The 24496-nt window shown below is 38.1% G+C and overlaps 1 protein-coding gene and 1 long non-coding RNA gene across 2 annotated transcripts in view; one reads left to right on the plus strand and one right to left on the minus strand.

Moving 5' to 3' along the window:
- ABCB10 (ATP binding cassette subfamily B member 10) overlaps positions 1-24496 on the minus strand; it is a 45691-nt gene that overhangs the window by 14302 nt on the left and 6893 nt on the right. The window contains exons 2-8 of the mRNA XM_077149407.1: positions 17926-18126; positions 16684-16886; positions 13196-13330; positions 12346-12492; positions 11226-11361; positions 8490-8585; positions 2825-3034 (exon numbers count right to left, since the gene is read on the minus strand). Coding sequence (XP_077005522.1) covers positions 2825-3034; positions 8490-8585; positions 11226-11361; positions 12346-12492; positions 13196-13330; positions 16684-16886; positions 17926-18126 — 1128 coding nt within the window. The remainder of the gene's footprint in view (positions 1-2824; positions 3035-8489; positions 8586-11225; positions 11362-12345; positions 12493-13195; positions 13331-16683; positions 16887-17925; positions 18127-24496) is intronic.
- LOC143674092 (uncharacterized) lies at positions 16764-22879 on the plus strand. The gene is made up of 4 exons (XR_013170860.1): positions 16764-16906; positions 17221-17265; positions 18071-18177; positions 22716-22879. It is a non-coding gene; the product is annotated as an uncharacterized LOC143674092 (long non-coding RNA).

The following is a 24496-nucleotide window of genomic DNA, read 5'->3' on the forward strand; positions in this document are numbered from 1 at the left end:
TGTAGTGAAATCTGTCTTTACAGTTGGTGATGTCATGGGTCAGGACGAGTCAAATATCCAGCACATCAACAGTTCTCACATTGCTTTAATTAAAAAAAGCATGGGGCTCAGAAACCACAAAATATACACTTTTAAACCCATGACTTGATTTTTTGCCAACATTTGTTTGCTTGCTGAGAAATCTTGTAGTTTTCTCAACCCAAAATCAAATCAATACCTACAGAATATTTACTCCAGGCCCTGAGGAGTATATGATGAAATAAAATAGTGTGTTCTTTGTTCTTCAAGATGCTATAATTCAGTTAAAATAGTAAGTAAATGATAAAGGAAAAAACGGCACAAGAAAAATCAATTAACAAAAATTTCTAACAATTCAAAATAGCTTCAATGGTGCAGTCCATTGACTGGAGCAGCAAGTGAGTCATTGACTGCCAAATCAATGGTTTTTACAACAGCCACTGAATGGTTTACAGGGAGAAGCAGCCACTTCAGGCTGCACTGGGTTTCACAATGTTTTCCAAGGAGCTCCTTATGACTCCTGCACCAAGTACATTAACTGCACAGAGTGGTACCCAAGAGTGTTGCTAATGAACATGATGTTCAGCAGCACACAAGGCAGCTTCTCTCAGCTGCTGAGTATAGCCTCTACTCCCAGCTTCAGGAGATATTGGCATGGAAGCTGAGAAGGTGGAATTTAAGAAGTCATTTTGGACTTGGAAGAGATAGGACATAAAATATACAAAATGCCTGACAGGCCTTGTTCTAGTTTGCTAGTTGCTGGAATGCAACACACCAGAAACGGATTGGCTTTTAACAAAAGGGGATTTATTTTGTTAGTTCTTCAGAGGAAAGGCAGCTAACTTTTCATTGAGGTTCTTTCTTACATGGGAAGGTACAGGATGGTCTCTGCTGAATGCACACCAGAGGGTGACTTCAGCAGAGGAAGATTTTAATAATCAAGTGGATAAGATGACCCGTTCTGTGAATACCAGTCAGCCTCTTTCCCCAGCAACTCCTGTCATTGCCCAATGGTCTCAATAACAAAGTGTTCATGGTGGTAGAGATGGAGGTTATGCATGGGCTCAGCAACATGGACTTCCACTTACCAGGGCTGACCTGGCTACAGCCACTGCTGAGTGCCCAATCTGCCAGCAGCAGAGACCCACACTTAGCCCCTGATATGGCACCATTCCCCAAGGTGACCAGCCAGCTACATGGTGGCAGGTTGATTACACTGGACCATGGTGGCAGGTTGATTACACTGGAGAACGTTACACTGGTAACGTTCTCCAGGAAGCTGTACATGCTCTGAATCAGCATCTGCCGTATGGTGCTGTTTCTCTCATAGCCAGGATCCATGGGTCCAGGAACCAAAGGGTGAAAATGGGTGTGGTACCACTCACTATCACCCCTAGTGATCCACTAGGAAAATTTTTGCTTTCTGTCCCTGAGACCCTGAGTTCTGCTGGTCTACAGGTTTTAGTTCCAAAATAGGGAGTGCTTCCTCCAGGAGAAACAACAATGATTTCACTGAACTGGAAGTTAAGACTGCAACCTGGTCACTTTGGGCTACTTATGCCACTGGATCAACAAGCCAAGAAGGGGATTACATTGTCTGGGGTAAATGACCCTGACTCTCAGGAGGAAGTAGGACTGCAACTATACAATGGAGATAAAGAAGAGTTTTCTTGGAATATAGGAGATCCCCTAGGGCGTCTATTAGTACTACCATGCCCTGTGATTAAAATCAATGGAAAACTGCAACAACACAATCCAGGCAGGACTACCAATGGCTCTGAAACTTCAGGAATGAAGGTTTGGGTCACCCCACCAGGCAAAGAACCACAGCCAGCTGAAGTGCTTGCTGAGGGTAAAGGGAACGTGGAATGGGTAGTGGAAGAAGGTAGTGATAAATATGAACTTTGACCACATGATCAATTACAGAAACGAGGACTGTAATGCTGTTTTGTTCATGTTATACTACTTAAGTTGTAAGATATCAAGTTTAAGAATGAATATTGCCCAAGGATTTGCGCCCTATTCTGGAGAGATTTAATGTGTTTCCAGTTATATGCAGGACAGTTGAGTATTGTCAGGTAAAAGAAAAAATGGGTGTTTTATTGTTTTTATTTGGAAATTGGGTATGGTTTAAAGTGATATATATAGCTGCCAAGTTGACAAGGGGTGGACTGTCATGGTCAGGGACATGTGTCAACTTGGCCAAGTTGTGGTACCTGTTTGTCTGGTTGGGCAAGTGCTGGCCTGTCTGTTGCAATGAGGACATTTCATAGAATTAGATCATGAGCACATCAGTTGCATCCACAGCTGATTCCATTTGCAATCAGCCAAAGGGGAGAGTCTTCTGCAATGAGTGATGCTTAATCTAATCACGGGAAGCCTTTTAAGGAGGATGCAGAAGAGATAGGCTCTATTTCTGCTTCGGCTGGTGAGCCTCTCCTGTGGAGTTCATCCAGACCCTCCATCGGAGTCATTGGCTACACAGCCTGCCCTGTGGATTTTGGACTCTGCGTTCCCATGGTCATGTGAGACACTTTTATAAATTTTACATTTGCTAGTGTTCCCTGTTGATTTTGTTTCTCTAGAGAACCCTAACTAATACAGGCCTCCTGAATAAAACTGTTATATCGCTAAAAGCAAAACATTTTGTTTAAGGGATTTCTTTCCTGGGAATAAACCCTCCATGCTTAGAACTCTCAAGTTGTGAAAGAAGATCTTTGTCCTTCAATATGATCCTCTCCCAGGGCAAAAGAACAGGACAAGGGTTCAGGAGAATCCCCTGCTCTACACTATGGTAAATGCTTACCAGAAATGGGATCATAGAGCCTCAGTAGGAGTGAAACCACTGTTGATTTGCCAGAACCACTTGGGCCAACCAGTGCTGTGACAGATCCTGATGGGATAGAAAGACTGAAATCCTGGAAGATGGGCACCTCTGGGCGAGCTGGATAGGCAAAATGCACATTCTTAAACTCCAAAGTGCCCTGGAAGGTCTGTTCATTTAAAATGATTCCCTCTGAAACATAAGATAGAATATTAATTACTTAAAGCAAAAAACAAACAAACAAACAAACTACAGCTGAATTCAATTCTCCCACTTGTTTGGCAATAGATGGGTGGCCCCACCTCAGCTACAGCCCTGGAGTATGAGGTCTTCACAGTCTAGACAAGGAACAGGCCTACCTCCAAGTGCTTACCGTGTACCTACTCGGTAAAGACTATGTACAACAACCCTGAGAGGGAGAAAGGACTATTCCAGTTTTACATGGAGGATCAGGGAGGTTAAACACTTGCCTAAGCTAACAACTAGTGGAGTTAGATTTTACCCCTGAATTAGTCTGGTTTTAAACTCAATTTCCTTCTCATTGTTCTACACTGCCTCTATGTAGTTCTCTTGGTATAGAATGTACCTTTGCATCAAACCTACAATAAAATGTTTTGAGAGAATTGTAATAGTGCCACAGATCTAGAGGGGCATCAGAGATCTGGTATTAACTTTCTACTAACTTGGGAAAAACAGTTCCATCTCCCTCATTTACGCTTATTTTAGGTAGCCTATGAGGTTTTTACTCACTGACCTGGGGGCTAACAACAATGTTTAGGAGTCAGTGAGGAATTGGGAGTGGTTACAGTCACTTGCCCCGAATCTTAGGTAGTTGGCCTGGCCCCACACTCCCCACCTGCTGACTCCTGGAGAAGTAGCTGACAAGGAAGGAGATGGTTCTAGCCAATTAATACCAGCATCTGCAACCCACCCCAAAATGCCATGAAATTTAAGGCTTTTATGGATATGATCCCTCCTCTTTTCCTCCCTCCTCCCCTGCCCAATTTCAAAATCACTAAGGAAGTTATATCTGCTGGATGGGCCTGGGCCCTTCTTGGTCCCAACCTTGAGCTACATTTACTTTTATCCTGCTTTCAGTGGTAATGAATCATCTGAGAGGAGATAAGTAATGGGAGACACACAATGTGATCACAGAAATACAAATATCCTTAAGCCCTGCCAAACCCTGGCAACTATCCTTCCTCTATTGCCCCCTTCCCCTCTCCAATACGAAACATGGATCCTTTTCCTGCCATACACAGCCTGTAGATGTAGTTAGTCCTGGAAATATTCTTTACCTACTGCATAAGTAGAAGTAACAAAATAGTTGGATTGATATTTAGTTCACTATCCACTAGTATGAACAAAGCACACATCATGGCTCATTCAGGAATAATTATATTTTGATGGCAAGGAAGACAAAAAAAAGGACAGAATTTTTCTTTAATAGAGATACAGCTTTTCTAGAAAAATGCAGATGTCAGGAACCAAATTGACAAGAACAGGTAAAGAAACTGAATTGTTACCCACTGCAAACTGAGCTGAGGTATCAGTGTGCCAAACACCTTTGTTACAGTTCATTCTTCACAGGTAGCATAGGTAATTGGTCTAATTTTCCAGAGCAACATTTGTGTAATTCCAGCAAAGAACAAACCTTCTGACTATTGTGAATAAAGCTGCTATGAATATTGGCGTACAAATATCTGTTTGAGACCCTATTTTCACTTTCTTCAGGTATATACCTAGGAGTGTAATTTCTGGATCATGTGGTCATTCCATATTTAACTATTTGAGGAGCTGCCATATTGCTTTCTACAATGGCCAGACCATTTACATTCCCACCAACAATACAATAGAATTTCAAATTCTCTGCTTCCATGAAAACACTTATTTTCCATTTTTAAAATAATAACCAACTCCTTATCCCATACTAATGACAGACACTTCCAACATGAAAAAGTTAGACTGGCCATAGCCCAAACACCCCTAAAGAGAGGGATGGAAAGATCAAAGGTGATAGTGGAGTTATACAGAGAAGATAGGATTAACAAATGAATATGAATGTTAAAACATTAAATTGATCTCTTTTAGTCTCCAGTGCTTTCGAGCTTCTAGAAAATAAAAACCAAAAAATACAGAATTGTAACCCATGTCAAACTCTGCAGTATGTTCTACAACTAAGTGTGGTGATATGCTTTGAAATTTATTGCTTTTTTGTATATGTTATTTTTCACAAAAAAAAGAAAGAAAAAAAGTTGATTGTGATGATAAAAAAATTTAAGCCTTCTAGCCTCCTATATTCTGGAGCAGCTAGAAGGAAAAATGTGAGAGGATCGTATGGTAGCCCATGAGAAACTCTTGGATCTGTCCTGTAACAACTTATTGAAAAGTGCTTTGAAAATTATTGCTTTTTTATTTCTTTGCTTTGTATATATGTTATACTATATAATAAAAAAGTTAAAAAAAATCCTTTTGAGTATAAAGTGGCATCATGTTGTGGTTTTGATTTGCATTTATCTAGTAACTAATGATATTGGGCATCTTTTTATATGTTTATTGGCCATTTATATATTCTCTTTGGAAAAATGTCTGTTCAAGTCCTTTTCCTACTTTTTGATTGGGTTGTTTGTCTTTCTGTTGTTGAATTGTAGGCTTTCTTTATAAATTCTGCATTATTAAGTCTTTATCAGATTTATGGTTTGCACCGATTTTATCCCACTCTGTAGGTTCTTTTTGCTTTCTTGATAATGGCCTTAAATGCCTCTAATTAAAAACAGAAATTTTTAGTTTTGATGAAGCTGAATTTATTTGTTTCTTTTGTTGCTTATGCTTTTGGTGTAACATCTAAGAATCCATTGTCAAATCTCAGGTCATGAAAATCTGCCCCTATGTTATCTTCTCAGTGTTTTTATGGTTTTCCCTCTCATATTTAGGTCTTTGACTGTTTTAAGTTAATTCTATATATGGTGAAAGGTAGTGCAGTAGTTTAACTTCATTATTTTATATGTGGATATCTAATTTTTCCAACACTGTTTGTTGAAACTCTTCTTTCTCTATTGCATGTACTTGGCATCCCTGTTGAAAAGCAAATGGCTATGGAGCATGTGGCTCTATATGGGGACTTTCAATTCTATTCCATTGATCTGCTTGTCTATCCTTCGTCCAGTCACCACCTTGTTTTGATTACTGTGGTTCTGTAATATATTTTGAAATCAGGTAGAGGGAGTCTTCCAATTTTGTTCTTTCTTTTCAAAATTGTTTTGGCTATTCAGGACCCCTTGCAGTTCCATATGAATTTTATGATTGGCTTTTCCATTTCTGCAACAACAAGAACAAAAGGCTACTGGTATTTTGATAGGGATTGCACTGAATCTGCAGATGACTTTGAGTAGTATTGATATACTAACAATATTAAGTCTTCCAATCCATGAACATGGATGTCCTTCCATTTATTTAGGTCTTCTTTAATTTCTTTCAGGAATGTTTTTTACTTTTCAGTGTACATGTCTTTCACATCCTTAAATTTATTCCTAGATATTTATTCTTTCAGATGCTATTGTAAATGAAATTGTTTTCTTAATTTCTTTAGTTTATTCATTGTGAGTATATAGACGAAACTGATTTTTATCTATTTTGTTTCCTGACACTTTACTGAATTAGTTTACTAGCTTTGTATGAAAGATTATGTCATACCCAAATATAGTTTTACTTTTTCCTTTCCAATTTGGATACCTTTTATTTCTTTTTCTCACCTAATTTCTCTAGCTAGAACTTCTAAGCAGTGGTGAAAGTGTGTACCTTTCAGATCTTTTTCCTGATCTTAGGGGGAAAGTTTCAGTCTAATTTTCTGAGCTTCAGATAATCAGGTGGGTTATCGCCTCGTTCTATTTACATGGTATATTATAGTGATTGATTTTTATGTGTTGAACCACCCTTGCAATCCTGGGATAATTCCACTTAGTCGTGGTGTTTAATCTTTTTTGTTTTTCCTTATTGCTATTCTTTTAATTTTTTCTGATTATAAAAAAATAAAGTACATCCATTATAAATCATTACAAAAATATCAAATAAGTCCCTCAGACATAACTATAACTATTTTAACTATTACTAGCAGTTTAGTATGTAATTCTCAAGTTTGAATAAACAGTATTTAACAAAGTTAGGGTTCATAAATATTGTTTTGCTTAATTTATTTTGGACATTTGTCCACACAGACATGCAGCAGCACTTCATCCTTCAACAGTTGCAGATGATTCCAGTGGCTCCTTCACACTATTAAAGACCCAAATGTCTCCTTACAGTTCCCTGCAGAAGCTTGTGGAAAATGGCCAGGAATTCCTGGAAGCTGAGTTTGCCATCAAAGTCCTCATCCACCTCCTTGATCATGCCCTCAGGCCCAGGCAGGCTTAGGAGCCCCCAGCTTCTCCATCATCAACTTTAGCTCCATCAGGTCAATGTAGTTATCCTGTCCAGCATCGTACAGTATAAACATGCACTCCAAGTCCTTCATGAGGTGGTGGTTGAACTCCGTGTACAGAGGTTGTAGATCCTGCAGTGGCAGGGGCTACTCCATGCCCTCCATGATGCCCAGGCCCTGATTCAGCTGTGCACTCACTCTGGCATCAGTTGCAGGAGTCCAGGGGTACAGCTTGGCCTGGGATCTACCTAAGTCACCCTCCTCCACCTTCTCCTGCTGCAGCCAACTCTCTGGCCACAATGGCAAGACTGGAACAAAGATGAGGCTTGGACTTGGAGGTGGGCAACTGTGTAATCTTCTTAATATACTATTGCATTCAGTTTGCCAGTATTCTGTTAAAGATTTTACATCTATATTTATAAGGGAAAGTGTTCTGTAATTTTTTTTCTTGTGATGTCTTTATCAGGCTCTAGTATCATGGGAATGCTGATCTCACAGAATGAATTAAGAAGTGTTTCTTCCTCTTGAGTTCTTTGGAAGAGTCCAAGAAGGACTGATATTAATTATTCTTTAAATGTTTGGGAGACTTCACCAGTGAAGCTATCTGGTTCTAGACTTTTCTTTGATGGAAGGCTCCGATTATTGATTCAATTTCTGTATTTATTATAGGACTACTGTGGTTTTCTATTTCTTCTTGAGTTAGTTTAGGTCATTTCTGGTTTCTAAGAATTTTTCCATTCCATCTAGATTATCTAATTTGTTAGCATTCAATTAGTCATAGTACTCTCATAATCCTTTTTATTTCCACAAGGTCTATAATAATGTCACCATTTTCATTTTTTATTTCAGTTATATGCATCTTATAATGTTCATAGCGTCATCAGTCACAATAGCCAAAATGTAGACACAACTTAAGTGTCCATAACAATAATGGATAAACAAAATGTGGTACATGCAAACAATGGAATATTATTCAGTCATAAGAAAGAATGAAGTTCTGAGACATGCTGGACATGGATGAACCTTGAAAACATTATGCTTAGGGAAATAAGCAAGCCTCATAAGGACAAACATTGTATGATGTCACTTACGTGAGATATCTAGGAACGGGAAATTTGTGGAGACAGAAAGTAGATTAGAGGTTACCAGGGGAAAGGGGAAAAGGGGCTGTTTTTGCACAGAATTTATTTATGAAATCAAATTGGAGAAAAAAGAACGGTATTAACTCACCATTAAAAGGAAGTACGGGCTTTCTCTCAAGTAGTTCCCAGAGACGTCCTCCAGCACCTAGTCCTTTCATCAACTCTGAATAGAAAGAACTCAGACCTGAGGGAAAAAAGAAAAATCCACAGACATATACGACACTGGATACCAGGAAATGGCCATTTGCTACTCTCATTCCTATGGGAATAGTAACATAAGCTTGCTTTTAATATAAAATGTTACTTTCAAAAGAGGACTGAGGAAGCTACCTAAAAATCCATATTCAAATTCTGTCTCATACCACTGTTTTCCTTTGGATTCCCCTCCTCCAATTTCATGATTTCTAATAAGGAGCTAATTTCTGACCAGGGAATTTACAAATACATATATAGTCACAGTAATCAACCACTGAATTAAAATCACAGTGCAACAGAGAAAGTCCACCTAGTGAAAAACACACCACTATAAGTAAAATACAATGCTTACCTTAAAGTTAAAAGAATAAAAATACCCCAATATTCATTTTAAATAAAAATTCCCCCAAATCAAAGCTCCTCTTCAGGAACTCAGTGAACACTTCTTTTATACAGGCTGAAAACTGAAAAGGAACCTGGCAATGCTAATCTTTCCAGCAAACTCTTTTTAAACCTTTTAACTATGACTTAATTAATGGTTAAAATAAACTACAAGTACAATGGCCTATGTTCAAGTGAAAGAACATATACTTGTTACATTTTTTTCCTCAATAAGGATGCTAAATGAATGCAATTTAAATATCCTTCCCATGGTATATGGATATATGTGTAAGATACAATGGATTGAAATCTTCAGGTTGAATTAAAAACCCACTGTGGTTTAGTAAGACAATGTAAGAATATGCTCTGGTTCAAACTAAACAAGCATGCTTTACTTCAAAAAGCATTTCTAATCTCCTCTCAGCAGAAAATGTTCTTGCAATTTTTTATTGGTATGCTGCTTTAAGCAGAAAACAATACATAAACACTAATTTATTTAATAAATAAAATGGGATTTCCTTCTTTACATTATAGAATTACTTTAAACTTTGACCTTCATAAAAGCACTTATAATTCAATTCAACTTGTTGAATTACATTCTTATAATCTTTAGATCCTTGTCTAGGTTGTAAATGTAGGGACACCTGTGGTGGTAATAGATCTTCAATGACCTACCTATATATTCACTCCATTCTCCTTGCACATATATCGCAAGCAGTTGACCAGTGTTGTGGTACAGCTCATGGTTGTTAAGAAAGCCAAGTTATTCAACTGCTGCACCTAGACAAAGCCTTATTGGCACCTTCTGTAACCAGTGGAGATAATAGACAATTGATGGATAAAGCTGTGCTTTTCCAAGCTATTTCTATGCAACACAGCTGTGCACTTGTCAAGACAAAAGGCAGGGCAGGAGAACATCCAAAAGTAGAGATGGCTTCTATCTTGCCAAGTAATATGAACAAAAAAAAAAGTGTGTGCATGTGTGTGTGTGTCTGTGTACTGAGAAAGATAATGCCAAATGTGGCAGAAGGCATCAGTTTAGGGGAGGGCAGGAAAGAAACTTGATTGTAGCCAGGCGTAGAAGTGTGGAAAGTTCATAGGACGGGGACGTGCTGATAGGTAAATCTACTCCAAGGTAGGAAATAAGCCAGCCGTTAAAGAACATGACCACAAAGGGGACTGGGATCCCCTGGCTGAGAAGATTCTGGAACTGCAACTCCAGCAGACGCAACCCAGGGGACTAAGAGTAAAAAGCAATATGTCATCCCTTGGGCCCTTCTAAATTGACTATCTTGCTTCCCAGATCACACAGAACCCTGAAATGCCTTAACTGGGTTTTTCTTCAAGACCAATCAGAAGAACCAAAATACTATCTTTAGGGGTCTCTATAAATTTCATTGCAGCAAGTATCCTCACTTGCCTGTAGATATCTAAGGAAGAGCTTCTACAACTGGCAATTAGACATAAAAACCTTAAAATTTTTTAAAAACCTTTGGTTGAGGTTACACTGTAGCAGGACAACCAAAATTCTGTTATCAAACATGAAGCTATTTATTCATCATTTCCATCTATGTTTTTAGAGAGAGGAAGGGAAACAAAAAGCAGAAAACCATTTGCTCTATGTCGGCTGAGTATGCAGGAAAAGTACAGAAAAAGAACTTTCAATACATCACATAATTTTGCCTCCATGGACCTGGCTTTGTGTCCCCAGGAATGGACAGTAAAAGATGATCTCTGAGAGACTCCTGACAAAAGCAAACAACTCTGTGTCTTGTGTTTTATAATTATAAATATATTTTGAGTATTGATTAGTTCTGAAGATGACTTTGTACAAGAGGAACTTCATTCCCACAAAATTTGCCAATAATGAAAATATCACTACCATAGAATTTGCGGGTACCCTTGTACATACCTGTTCAGCAACCAGTCTTCCTCCTCCCTCTACTTTGTGATAAAAAGTTAACAAGTTGTCTGATAGCAGGCAAATTGGAAAATACTGCTCAGCGAATGGCAAGAGGCCTGCAAAACTCCAAAACTTTCCGACCAAGAGACTGCTCACCTACAATGCAGGATCTCACTTGTAAGATCATTTTTTCTTTAAAAGCCACGTGGGTGTAAGAGGTGATAAAATGGTCTTTTGGTTGAAGTGAACTGATGGAGGTGGAGTAATGTGAAAGCAATTTTTATTTTATAAATTATAAACCTTATTTTTAATTTGAAACTGCCCAAGCCTAGTTAAATTATATACCTCCAATGCTTAATCCAACCCAGAAAGAATACATTAGGAAGGAAGAGAGTTCACCCACTGTCATGTGGGCACTGCCCATCAGCAAGCCTCCCTTGTAGAGGACAGAAAGCACGATCAGGTTCCCAGAGAGCCCAGTCTGTGAAAGGATGAAAATACAGAAATTAACTGGGAACCAAAGAAACAAACTGCAAAAAGTATTAATGTAGCTCATATTTTCATTTATTTCATTTAACTACCAAAGTAAGATTTTTTTTTCAAAAAAAACTTAAATGCAATCTGAATTTCCAATAAAAACTACTTTTGATATTGAAAATAACCTCATTACCATGAAAACACAAACGCTAAATCACCCATTAGATTCCTATTTTGCCCAATCTACCCAGTTTTCAAAGAAATAATAATAATATTATTAACATTAATTGAAAAGGAAATGAATCACTATCTATTATATGCATTTATAATTTTAAGGAAATGTATGGGACAAAGACACTGGATTGAGAAGCTGAATTCTTGTATCTATGGCACAGTTTTACATTTATTAGGAGTATTGTCTTTTACAAGTACCACCTTCTCTGAGCCTGCTTCCTTATCTGTTAAAAGATGACAATTATTGAATCATTCCTAAAGTTTTTCTAGTTCAAACGTGCTGTAAATTTGCCTTCATGGTGATGTTCTAATTCACCATCTCATTTGAATTCATCGTGAACAATTTTTTATACTTCTTTCTTAAAACACACTAAGTCCGTAAATCCTCAATGGTTCTCAATCTTTAATGTGCATCAGAATGGCCTAGAAGATTTGTTAAACACAGATTGCTGAGCCCCACCTCTAGAGTTTCTGATTCACTAGGTTTGGGGTGGCACCTGGGAATTTCCATTTCTAAGCAGTTCCCAGGTAATGCTGATGTGGCTGCTGAGACCACATTTTGAGAACCATACTGTTTTTTTGTCTAACCATGCATTGCATTTTCGCTAATTACATTTGCTTGTTTTTCTCTTCTTTCACAAAAATATTTTAGAGAACGCACTTATTCATCTTGAAATAGAATAAAATAATTTTATATTTATGGCAAGGGCCATAATATCTGCCCTTTTCACTCTTTCCAAAATGATCTACTTACTGCTCCAAAGAAGCCAGCCCGAGCGAATGCCTCCTTCCTTGCTAAATGCATTACATAATCCACTTTGTTGGCGTATTTCTCAATTTCAGTCATTTCTTTCCCAAATGCTCGAATGGTTCTTATATTTCCAATACATTCCTCAGCTAGCTGGGAGAATAATAAGTACATTTCAGTAGTGGTAGTGGTGGGGGAGGATCAAGAGTTTCCAGAGATTCTAGAGCCAAAATTAAAATATGATTCTTATTGAAAGCTGTTTATCCAAGTTAAAAAAAATATGCAACAAAGCAGAATATACAGAGCAATCCTATTTTGTAAAAAATATAGATAGACAAGATATAGGGGTAGATAGTTAGATACTTAAATACATTTCTACACAGAAAAAACCGATATGAACAGGTGGACTCCAAATGCATAATAATGTTAACTCTGATAGGATTATGCATGGCTTTATTTTTTCTGTATATATTCAAAATTTTCAATTATAAACACGCATGATTTTTATAACATAATAAAAGTTATTTTTAATTTTTTAAAAAGACAATATTGGACAGTACTACACAGCTAGCTTTATTAAATTAATGAAGGGTGGTATCATTCAGAAATTATTCTCAAAATCATGATTAGTTTCTTTGTTCTATAATAGTGAGAGTATTGTTCGGTGAAGGTGGGATCTACTTTTGAGATGTAGGAAATAATCTAGTCTAAAAGGCAGAGTATTTTAAGATGTAAGTAAATATAAGACAAGGAAGGACCTTTTTAAAGCTGAAGTACAACCCTTAGGTTCTGTCCGCTAGTAATCTGGTTCTGAACCATTCTACTGCGGACCACAAGGAAGGGAAAGCACCTTTACCTGAGTGGCTTGTGCTAGGGAATCCTGTGTCACTTTGGTCAATTTCCGCAGGTATCGTCCATAAATCACAGCAAGGATGGACAATGGAGGCACAACACTCAAAACAAAAGTGGCCAGACTAGGTGAGACAAAAAACTGTCAAAAGTAAAAACCAAGAAGTGTTTATTACATACAGTAGCAAGAAAGTCTCATTACCTACAGTAGTTGCATATGTGTGTGTAAGTGTTTAAATAAACAGGCCTACTTGAAGGTGGTATTTCAGAACTATAATCCTGTTTTGGTGGAACTTTTCAGACATCTTTAATCTTCAATAAATCCCCCATGAATATTCAGTAAGCCACACAGAAGGTATCTGACAGTGAGCTTCCAAATAAAGGATGGAAATATTTACCCTGGGACCAAAGCTGTATACATTAGGCCATGTATAAAAGGTCTTATGGAGACAAGATGTAAGTCAAAAGTAGGGAAGCCTTTCTATTCCATGCTGGCCAGACCACACACGCAATTCTGTTTTCAATTTTGGATCACCTCAAGGGCACTGGACAACCAGAGCAGTGTGTCCTGCTGAAAAGAACAAAATGGCCAAGAAAACAAAAATCTCCACATCATATGACAAAGAGTTGGAAGAGGACTCGGGGAACATAACAACTAACAAGAAAAAGGGGAGTTGTTTTTCATGGCTTAATGGACAGAAGTCTCAGCAAGATGGATTTGGGCTCAACAAAAGTAGGAGCTTCCTAACAATCAGAATTTCAATAATAGCCTACTTTTAGAAGTAACATAGTGGGGTTTTCTGTCAACTCTGCATTTGGTGATTTCAAACGGCACTAATATTTCTTCAATAAATTATTAAAACCTGCTAAATCTCATTTTTTTTTTGCAGAAAATAGTGTAATCAGTTCAAGACTCTCCTAAAACACTGAGGAAAAGTTACAGAATGAAATGTAAAGTAATAGAAGGGGTCAAGGACCAACCAATCATTCATTCACTCATTCAACAAATTTTATTGACACCTACCTGTAGCAGGCACTATTTTTCACACTCAGAAGGTAATCAAAGTCCTAACCTTTATGGAGATTTTATTCAAGGGCCAGAGGGAGTTGGTGTTAGATAATAAACAAGTGGGAAAAAAAAAAAGAGAGAGTGAGAGAACATAATTCTAGGTGTAATATGGTCTTGGAAGACCTCTTTAAGAGGAGGGCACAGCAAGTAAACAAAGGTCCTGGGGCAGGAAGGAGCCTGGTACTTTCCAGGAGGAGCAAGCAGGCTATTTATAGGAATGGTTCACCCTAAGCAAACAGCCCAGGAGTTTTAAGCCTGTGCAATTCCACCAGGGGAACTGAAATGTAGCCTCAGGAAGGTGCTGTTCTTTCTCTGATGCTGGCCACCAGACATGTGCAAGAGGCAGGTATGTGAGCAGGGTACACCTGGACAGTTCTGGGGCCTGAACACAACTGATTTCAAGTGACTTGTGACTCCTTCGCTGTCCAAGTCTGGGTTGACAGAAGGAGCTGCTCCGCAGGAATGTGTTCATGCTGCCTATCACAGTCTAAGGGAGAGACACACATGACAGGCAAACCTGAGTGTTTGGCAACCAGTGTGGGAGTATCCTCTACAGTGGGGCAGGAAAAGGTCATCGGGTTTTTCTGAGACCTAGATAAGTTCTCTCAGTACTAACCTCTTCCTTTTGCTCCAACTCTGTGCTTAATAAATAACCTTCTGATGACTAAGGCAGGGTCCTGTCACCAGAAAGGAATATTCTGAACAGCAGAAACAGATATCTTAATGGTAGAAGGGAAGATTCTACAATGTAAATTGACCAATTGGTATTATGGCATACCCATTATTAGGGTCTTGTAAGTAGGATTTCCATAAGTCAGTACAGGGAGTCTACATAGGAGAGACAAAGTCACATATCTATTTCTCTGGGAACTAGGGATCAGATCCTGGGCGAGGTCCCTTCTGAGTGGACACACTGACCTCTCTTTAACTGTTATAAAAAGTTGTTCCACAATTATTTTTTCCCAGATTGAACTCTTCATGAACCCCAGAACTATTAATGTTTAGAAATGGTGGTTGAGTACAAGAAGGGTCTTCCAGTGGCTGCTTCTCTCTTGGTTGGGAAAATATGAAATATCAAAGTTGTTTTAAGTTATAAAAGTCAGACCTAATAGTTGACTCTGGCAACAAATCCTTCTGCTCTGGAATGAATGCTACACAGGACAGAGAAAGAACAACAACCCAAGCTTTTCTATTTGTAGAGAGAGGACTAGCTGCTATCCTCATTCTAGAAGCCTAGAATAGGGCTGCCCGAAATGGTAGTCTCAGGCAGCCACTGAGCACTTTGAAAGGCGGCTAGTGAAAGTGAGGAACTGGATTTTCAACTGTACATCATTTGAATTAATTTAAATTCATACTTAACTCAGTTATTGAAAACTTTGCATTTAGAACAACTTGGATATTTGAATCTACCTTTTCAGTTGCACATTTTCTGAACTCTAAATACAGATCAAGTCCATCCAATGCAATTTTAGCATCAGAATCAAGATATTCCATAAGCACAAAATATACAGCAGATTTTGAAATCTTAATATAAAAAAATACATAAAATACCTCAATAATTTTTGTATTAATAAAAATGACAATATTTTCTTTATATTGGGTTAAATAAAATATATTATTAAAATTAATCTATTGTGGGCAACGGTGGCTCAGTAGCAGAGTTCTCACCTGCCACACTGGGGACCTGGGTTCGTTTCCCGGTGCCTGCCCATTTAAAACAAAAAAAACCTATTTGTTTTTGGTTTTTAAAATGTAGCAACTAGAACATTTTAAATTACATATGCGGCTTACATTAAATTTCTACTGGACAGTGGTGGTCTACATTAAAATATTTTTTGAAGGGAGGTAAGAAGATATGACAATGCTATAGGCACCCAGTTAAGGGAAGAAAAATATGCTCTGCGGAAGTGAATCTAGTTCACCTTAGAGGAGTACAAATCTTTATTATGTGAACAGAAGAAATGTATTTATTCTCCCTCTTAGAAAAGGAGGAAGGGAAGTTATCCTCTTGGTCTTGAAAAGATAACAGGAGCACTTCACTGCTTTTTTTGGTTTTTTTTGGGGGGGGGGCCGGGAGAGGGATCTAAGTTACTGTTTTTTCTTTTCCTACTGCTCAAAAGGGTTTCTGCTACCCATTAGTATTTGTATCTGTATACTCTGGATTCACACATTCTTGGAAGATCCAGGCAACGATGTAATCATTTCTAGGGGTAAAAGTCCATTCTCCAGGTAACAATTCATTATGGAGAAATGAGGCGGCGGGGCAGCAAGGCCAGGCAGGAAGAAGCGGTCCGTATGTCCCTGCAGCCTCTGGTCGCACTCCTGGCTAAGGGCACTTACAGGACGAGGAGGAACAGCTCAATCTGAGCTCATCCGCTAGGGCCGCTTTGACCAGAGGGTACCAGACGAAAGCGGGGCCCACGTACCATCATGCCAACGCCAATGGAAGCCTGAGCCCCGGCCCTGAGCCCGTCAGAGAGGTTTTCCGTCACAGAGCGCCCCAGAAGCGCGGTGTCCGAGGAGAGGCGGTTAACCAATTCTCCTGTGCGAGTCTTGTCAAAGAAAGCAACCTCCTGCCTCAGAACAGAGGAGAATAACGAAGCTCTCAACCTATTCACAATGCGCTGACCTGCAAAAGCAAACAGGAAGGTATCGCATTGGGTACAGCTATCGTTAAGGGGCAGTCATTAACTCTGCAGTAGTGGAGCCTAGTGTGGTAAACCCCTTTAACACGTCTAGCACACCACAGTATAGTAAGGAGTATTAATTTTCTCTCAGCAGCTATGCTGAAGAGAGGATACAGTGATAAAATAAATGTAACTGACTTTTTTTTTCTTGTATGTTGTATGGTGGGGGTCACATTTCATTCTTTTTCCATGTGAGTATCTTGTTATTGCAGCACCATTTGTTGAATTTTTGTTTGTTTGTTTTTTTCTTTCGTTTGCTTGCTTGTTTGTTTTTAGGAAGTGCATGGTCTGGGAACTGAACCCGAGTCTCCCACATGGCAGGTGAGAATTCTACCACTGAACCACCTTCGTACCCCCTTATAACTGACTCTTTAAAAATGTTATTTACAAAGATGTTTTACTAAATGAACTTATCAAAAGCTAATTGTGTTTCTCCTTGGTAAATCTGCTCTGTATTAAACCTTCAAATGGCAAGAGCTAGTTAATTATCTACTGAATATTTTATTAGCTAAATGGCAAGCAATGAACTTTGAGTCAGGTGATCTGGACTCTATCATTATTGTGATAGTTACTTGCCTATTTAATGATTATTCCTCTTCATAGAAATTATAGAAAAAGTTATCAACTGAAAATCTATTGAAGGGGAGCAAAAGCCTGATGGAGCTAAACGAGCTTCCACAGAAGCCCCAGAATTTCTGCCTTGTTCTCAGATCATCCAGCCGCCAACTCAATTCCAGTGCATCATGCAAAAGGAGAACCAAGAAGCTAATGCTCGATATAAAACAATCCATTAACTCCCAATATCTGGACAGAAGTGGGGATTTGTTGCCACTGACGGTGATGCTAGGAGAGGAAGACTGGAGAGAGCAGGAGCCATGGAGAACATGAAATTCGAGATCCCACCCCAAATCCACATCATTTCCCACTACCCCACAATTCTTTAGGAGCAACTGTTGACCTGAGACGAAAGACCCTTTTTACCTGAGGTTTGCATGAGGTAGACACGAACAGCATTGGCAGCAGCACCGCCCAGAAACACTCCGCTGAGCACAAGGCAGATGTTGGTTAGGTTGTTGACGTAGTCTACACTGGGATTTGTATAAATGACATCAATAATTTTCCCCAGGAAGAAAGGAGCAGACATGGTGATGACGCTAGACATGGTCAGAAACCCAAGAGCAGCTGGAAAAAAACGAGAGCACTGTCAAGTTCATCAGTATTTCAGGATAGGGGGTATGTGGACTTTATTATGTTTTTGCCAGTTTATTTTGCACAAGAGAAATGTTAGTCATATATTTAAAAATTGTATAAGATTCTTAATCTTCTCATCATTTGTTTTATATCTTTTTTCATGTTATATCTTGATACTGATGTGCATAACATTAAGCAGGATAGTGATATTAATTGTAATGATGTGTATAACATTAAACAGGATAGTGATATTAATTGTAATTTTAGTTATTTTTTAAAAAGTTGCATGTCGAAAAGCAACCAAATTTCCTCATCAGTTAGACTGTTTTACTCTAAAATGCATGCAGTCAGCTACAAATCAGAGCTTCACCTTCAACAAAAAAAGGACTTTAAAAGACAAACTAGGCCAGACAGTACAATGTAGTAACATTGAATGAAACCTTTTTTCTAGATTATTTGCCTTATTTCAGTAGGTGTCTATAGCTTTGTGGCTTTGTTATTTTCTCTGTCTTTTCTCACAAACCAAGTGGTGGGTCCCCCATGTTCACGTTGTACCTATATTTTCTCACAATGTATTTGGCTTGGCAAAGGCAAGCAGTCTTCTCTATTGAGACTTACTGTATTTTTAGTTTTCACAGACACTTATTTAATCTTTTTTTATTACTGTACAGCAAGATGTTTAAAATAATATTCTATAAAATATATTTAATAGATATTTGAGTTTGATATTCATGAACATGAATACTTGTATTTTTTAAAGAAGTAAGTATGGTGTAACACTATGGTTTTGCTTCTATAACCAAAGTATAAAAACTTCTGGAGCACTGACATGAAAAGACTACAGTTAATTCTGACACTGTGTGTTATTAAAATGGGATGATTTTCATTTTGTAAAATTATCCTGCACATTGAACTGCATGCCTTAAAGCCTAAAACTCTAGGATTGTGTTTATGGTAGAACAGTTTACCTGTTCAGAATGAACACTGAAGCAAGGTCTATAGCACTTCTTTAATTACCTTTGGAAATGATATTCAATGTTAGACTAATTTATTTTGCTTTACAAGAGTTTGCCATGTATTGACTTTAATATTGTATTTTGGTAATAAATTGTTTTGTTAGAAAAAAAAGACAAGCTAGGCCAGTCTATAAATTATGTTGTACCTATTAATATAACTCTAGTAAAAGTAAAAAGATAAATCAGAACAAAGCTTCAGCTGTAGTCCATAATGAATAACTTGAAAATAAGTTAATTGTCAAACACTTTTATTTGGTTCTAGAAATAACTTCCTTTAAAAAAAAAACTTATAAGCTAATTAAGACCTATACTGTAAGCTCTTGCAGTGGTTACATGTTCCTTAGCTTCAATTATATTATTATTATTTTTTGGTAGCTGGTTATTTTTTTAAACATTTTTTATTGTTAAATATAACATATATACAAAGAAGAGAAAGAAAAAGCAATGATTTTCAAAGTATACTTCAACAAGTAGTTACAGGACAGATTTCAGAGTTTGTTATGGGTTACCATTCAACTATTTCAGATTTTTCCTTCTAGTTGCTCTAAAACACTGGAAGCTAGAAGAAATATTTTTTTCTTTTTAGTGAAAAATAACATATATACAATAAAGCAATAAATTTCAAAGCACATCACAACAATTAGTTGTAGAACAGATTTTAGAGTTTGGTATGGGTTCAATTTCATAATTTAAAGTTTTTACTGCTAGCTTCTCTAAGATACTAGAGACTAAAAGAAGTATCAATATAATGATTCAGCAATCATACTCATTTGTTAAACCCTATCTTCTCTGAATAACTCCACCATTACCTCTGATCTTTCTCCCACTTTAGGGGTATTTGGGCTGTGCCCATTCTAACGTTTTCATGTTGGAAGGGGCTATCGATAATATAGGATGGGGGATGGAACTAGTTGATGTTCTAAGAGGCTGGCCTCTGCATTTCAGGACTCACCTGGTCCAAGGATCCATCTGGAGGTTGTAGGTTTCTGGAAAGTTACTCTGATGCATGGAATCTTTGTAGCTCTCATATAACGTCCTACTTGTTCTTTAGGATTGGATGGAATGGTTTTGGTTGGGGGCAACATAGTAGATAGTAGCAACATCTAACTGAAGCTTGCATAAGAGTGACCTCCAGTGTAGCCTCTCGACTCTATTTTAATTCTCAGCCACTGATATCTTATTTGTTACACTTCTTTCCCTTTTTTGGTCAGGATGGCATTGTTGATCCCCAGGTGCCAGGGCCAGACTCAACCCTGGGTGTCATCTCCCATGCCACCAGGGAGATCCCTGGATGTCAGGTTCCCCACAGGCAGGAGGGCAATGGTTTCATTTGCAGAGTTAGGCTTAGAGAGAGAGAGAGGCCATATCTGACCAACAAAAGAGGCTCTGCAGAAGTAATTCTTAGGCATACCTGTAGATAGGCTAAGCTTCTCCACTATATACATAAGCTAAGCTGTAATTATTATTTCTAAATTCTGAGATGCTTTATCTAGTGTGTGTAACCTAACAGCCCCCTGGAATGCTGGGTACCTGTGTGACACCTGAGACTCAGGGTTAGAGTTCTCCAGCTCTGGAAGTACTGAAAGAGCACCATTACTCAATACAATAACTGTCAAAGAAGCTCAAAAAGAGATCCGACTCCAATTAGAGACATAAATGAGGTTGATCTAGGTAGGACTAGGGTAAATCAGAATACAGGGTAAAGGATAATATTGCCTATATTATAAGATTTTGTGTGAGACCAAAGGAGGAGAAATTTATTTTGTCCAAAATTTAAATTTTCTGTAGCACACTATCTGATTTAACCTGTCTGGTCATTTATTTAGACAACCTAATTCAGCTTTGACATGGAACCTAGATAGGGAATGAGATCTTGATATTCATACAAGTTGATGTAATACCCTGATGCATTTCAGAGTGTTTTGGACAAAAAAATGAAAAAGTACTTGCAAGGACACTAGAGGAACTGGGGAAAGAAAGCACAGAATTAGTAAACTTCCCCACATGGGAAATCCTGTTATTCTTTCAAGCAATAGGGGCTTTTAATTTACTGAAACTATAATCAAAGAACTTTGCAAAGTCTATGTGCTGGTTTGAAACTGTTATGTACCCCTAGAAAAGCCATGTTCTTTAATCCTAATTCAATAATGCCAGGTTGGATCTTTTTGATTACATCGTTTCCATGGAAATGAGATCCACCCAGTTGTGGGTGGGAATTTTGATTAGGTGGTTTCCATGGAGATGCATCTTCACTCATTCAAGGTGGGATATTTACTGGAGTTATTTAAGAGGGAACCATTTTGAAAAAAGCTTGAGAGCTTACACAGAAGCCTCTGAAGATGCTGAAAGAAAATGCCTTCAGGGAATCGGTTTGAAATGAGAAACTGGAAGAGAAAGCTAGCAGATGTCACTGTATGCCTTCCCAGCTGACAGAAACCCCATCATCAATCATTGATCATCAATCATCGGCCCTTTCTTGAGTCAAAGTATCTTTCTCTGGATTCATTAGTTTGGATATTTTTATGGCCTTACAACTGTAAACTTGTAACTTAATAAATTTCCTTTATAAAAACCAACCCAGGGTGGGCCACAGTGGCTCAGCAGGCAGAGTTCTCGCCTGCCATGACAGAGACCCAGGTTCAATTCTCAGCACCTGCCCATGCAAAAAAACAAAAAGAAAAAGCCAACCCATTTCTGGTATATTACATTCCGGCAGCCTTTAGCAAACCAAAACAATCAAAATCTAAGAAAGATCTACTCTGTTTTGAAAACATAAATTATTCCCATTTAAACTTCTAACAGGGAGATCTATAAAAATAAACTCTAAAATATATGAGCCCTGCCTAAGGAAAGGAAATATGCTAAAAAGCCAAGTCCTCAATCTTAAGGTTTACACTTACAAAACTCATTTCCATAGTGATATAATGCCTCAGGGTCACCCCCTGAAAATTTCTGCGTTGCTCAAATGTAACCTCTCTCTTAAAGTCAACTCTGCACATAAACTCACTACTTTCCCCCTTACAATGGGACGTGATTTCCAGGGGTGACCTTCCCAACACCATGGGGTTAACAATGGATTAGGGATCTAAAGGGGGAAAGGAAAAAAAAGTTTCAATGGCTAAGACATTTCAAATAGAGTGGGAGGTCATTCCAGAAGTTACCCTTACATATGTCTCAGCCAGATATTACCATCATTGCTCCTGAAAACACTAAGGAACACCCCGGGTTTTATCTAAAAATCTATAAAAAGTTATCTCCCCAATGTAACATACTTATAAATCACCTATTCATAATCCTTCTACTTTTACATAGGGGAAGTCTTATAAAGAGGGAAGCAGATACACATTGATTAGTATGGTATGCTTGTCCAAGCTGATAAACCTTCTTCTGGACCAAAAGTGGTTTATCAGCAGGTGTCACTTATCTGCAGTTCTGTACCTTCCATTGTTCCATATTCTTGGAAAAACCCTGCAGGTCAATTGTTTTTGTCTTCTGGAAAAATCCCTTCTCAGAAAGGGCAACACCCAATGCAGTGACCATTACCTATAAGAAACTATTTTTTAGATCCAATTAGGAACCAACTGATTCCACCAATATAAACTGAATGGCAAGGCTCCCAAGTGGACACCACAGAAGGACACAAGATAGCCCTGGGAAACTGGAAGATCCAACCACTCTGCCAAGGGCAACTGCCTCTCTATGTGTTTGGACAGATGCTAACAATTCAAGTAAAGGTATCACTCTCATATAATCTTAATAAAGAGTTTATAGTAAACATGGAGCTAATTGGCCATGTAGTTGGTAAACACAGCTGTAGGAGAAACATGAGCTTTTTAAGTAGGGAGCATTTCATACAATTGATCTCTCACCTCTTTGAGGTTTTTATTCTAATATACTCTCCTCAAGGTCTGCTCTGACACCTTAAGATAGAAACACTCCTTGGCTCCTCTTTTAGTTTTCTCCTAGGGCTTCCGACCTTACGACAGTATAAATGTTTTACCTGTTTCCTGTCTATCTCTCCATCAGGGCGTAACACATTTTTGTCTGTTTTGTTCACTGCTATCTCTCATTGCTTACAGTGAATGGTGTACAATAAAAGCTCAATGAATACTTTTTGAATGAATGAATAAATGAATTGAACTTCGGCAAAGGAGACAGAAAAGTGGATCAGACGAGCTACATTCTGGTGCATATGTTGTTCATTAGCCTCAATAGGAATGTTGGACCTCGAGGCTCAGAAAGTCCATGTGGAGATGATTCCTTTACATGGAGCCAGAATGTCCATATGCCTGGCTTAAAAACGAATAATCACACTCTAACTGAAAAGAATGAAACTGGCCAAGAACCATTTCATTTTTTATGTAAGATCTGGGGGGTTTGTTTCAAAACATCATGCTCAAGATAACAATGTACAAGCTGAACTGAAAGCCCAAAAGGGCAGAAAAGTATCTAACTCAGGGTTCTGTACGGAGCCTAGCACAATGCTTCAGTGAAGAGGCAGGCTCCAGAAATAGGTTTTTCTGAGGAACTGAGGAATAATTAGAAAATACTTTTTGTTTCATATTTCATCTTTCATCAGTAGCTAATCTCTCTAGTGTACTCTTTCGCCTTATCAAATACTCCTCAAAGTATAATGTGAAGTGCTATAAAGATCCGTCCTTCTTCTCCTCCTCCTCTAGTCTTCTAAATGAAAATTAGTACTTCAAAATAAGAATCTGTATCTCATGAATGAAATGTTCATGATTCTGAGTCTGGACACTAGCTCTTATACAGTAATGATTAAAAAGAACATAAAATTTAGCAGAATCTAAACTCATTCCGGGATATCCCCTCACAGACCTTTTTTTCCCTTTTAATGTAAAAAAGTTAGCTTGTTTCACTGTCATTTGCCTCTTTCTCCTACCAGTTGAATATAGCCAAAGTGAAACAAAAGATTTCTTCTGCTTTCAGTTAGTTGGGTTCTTGTTTTTCTACACATCACTGTCTTTTCACATTAATAATTAGGCTTGCATCATAAGCATCAATTCAAATTCCACCCCAAGCCCATGACAGGCTGAGTATACCTTTTTAAATTCTTCTCTATCTTTTCTCCTGGTTAAGCCTCTTGCTTGCCCCCTATCCTTGCCGAATGTGACCTCAGCAACTTCTGATTATATACCCCACCATTATTGATCTCTTGATCAGACCTCCAAGTATCTTTCTTACTCTCATTCTGCTGAATCACAATTCAAAGGGTGAAAAGAAATATTCTTCAAAAGAAAGGGGAAAGAAACCTAAGATGAGGATTGCTGGGTTGCATGTGGAAGGGCTATGGTTGACATTTAGCACATGCCAGAGCAGAGATT

Source organism: Tamandua tetradactyla, chromosome 2 (assembly GCF_023851605.1).
Source record: "Tamandua tetradactyla isolate mTamTet1 chromosome 2, mTamTet1.pri, whole genome shotgun sequence".
NCBI lineage: Eukaryota > Metazoa > Chordata > Mammalia > Pilosa > Myrmecophagidae > Tamandua > Tamandua tetradactyla.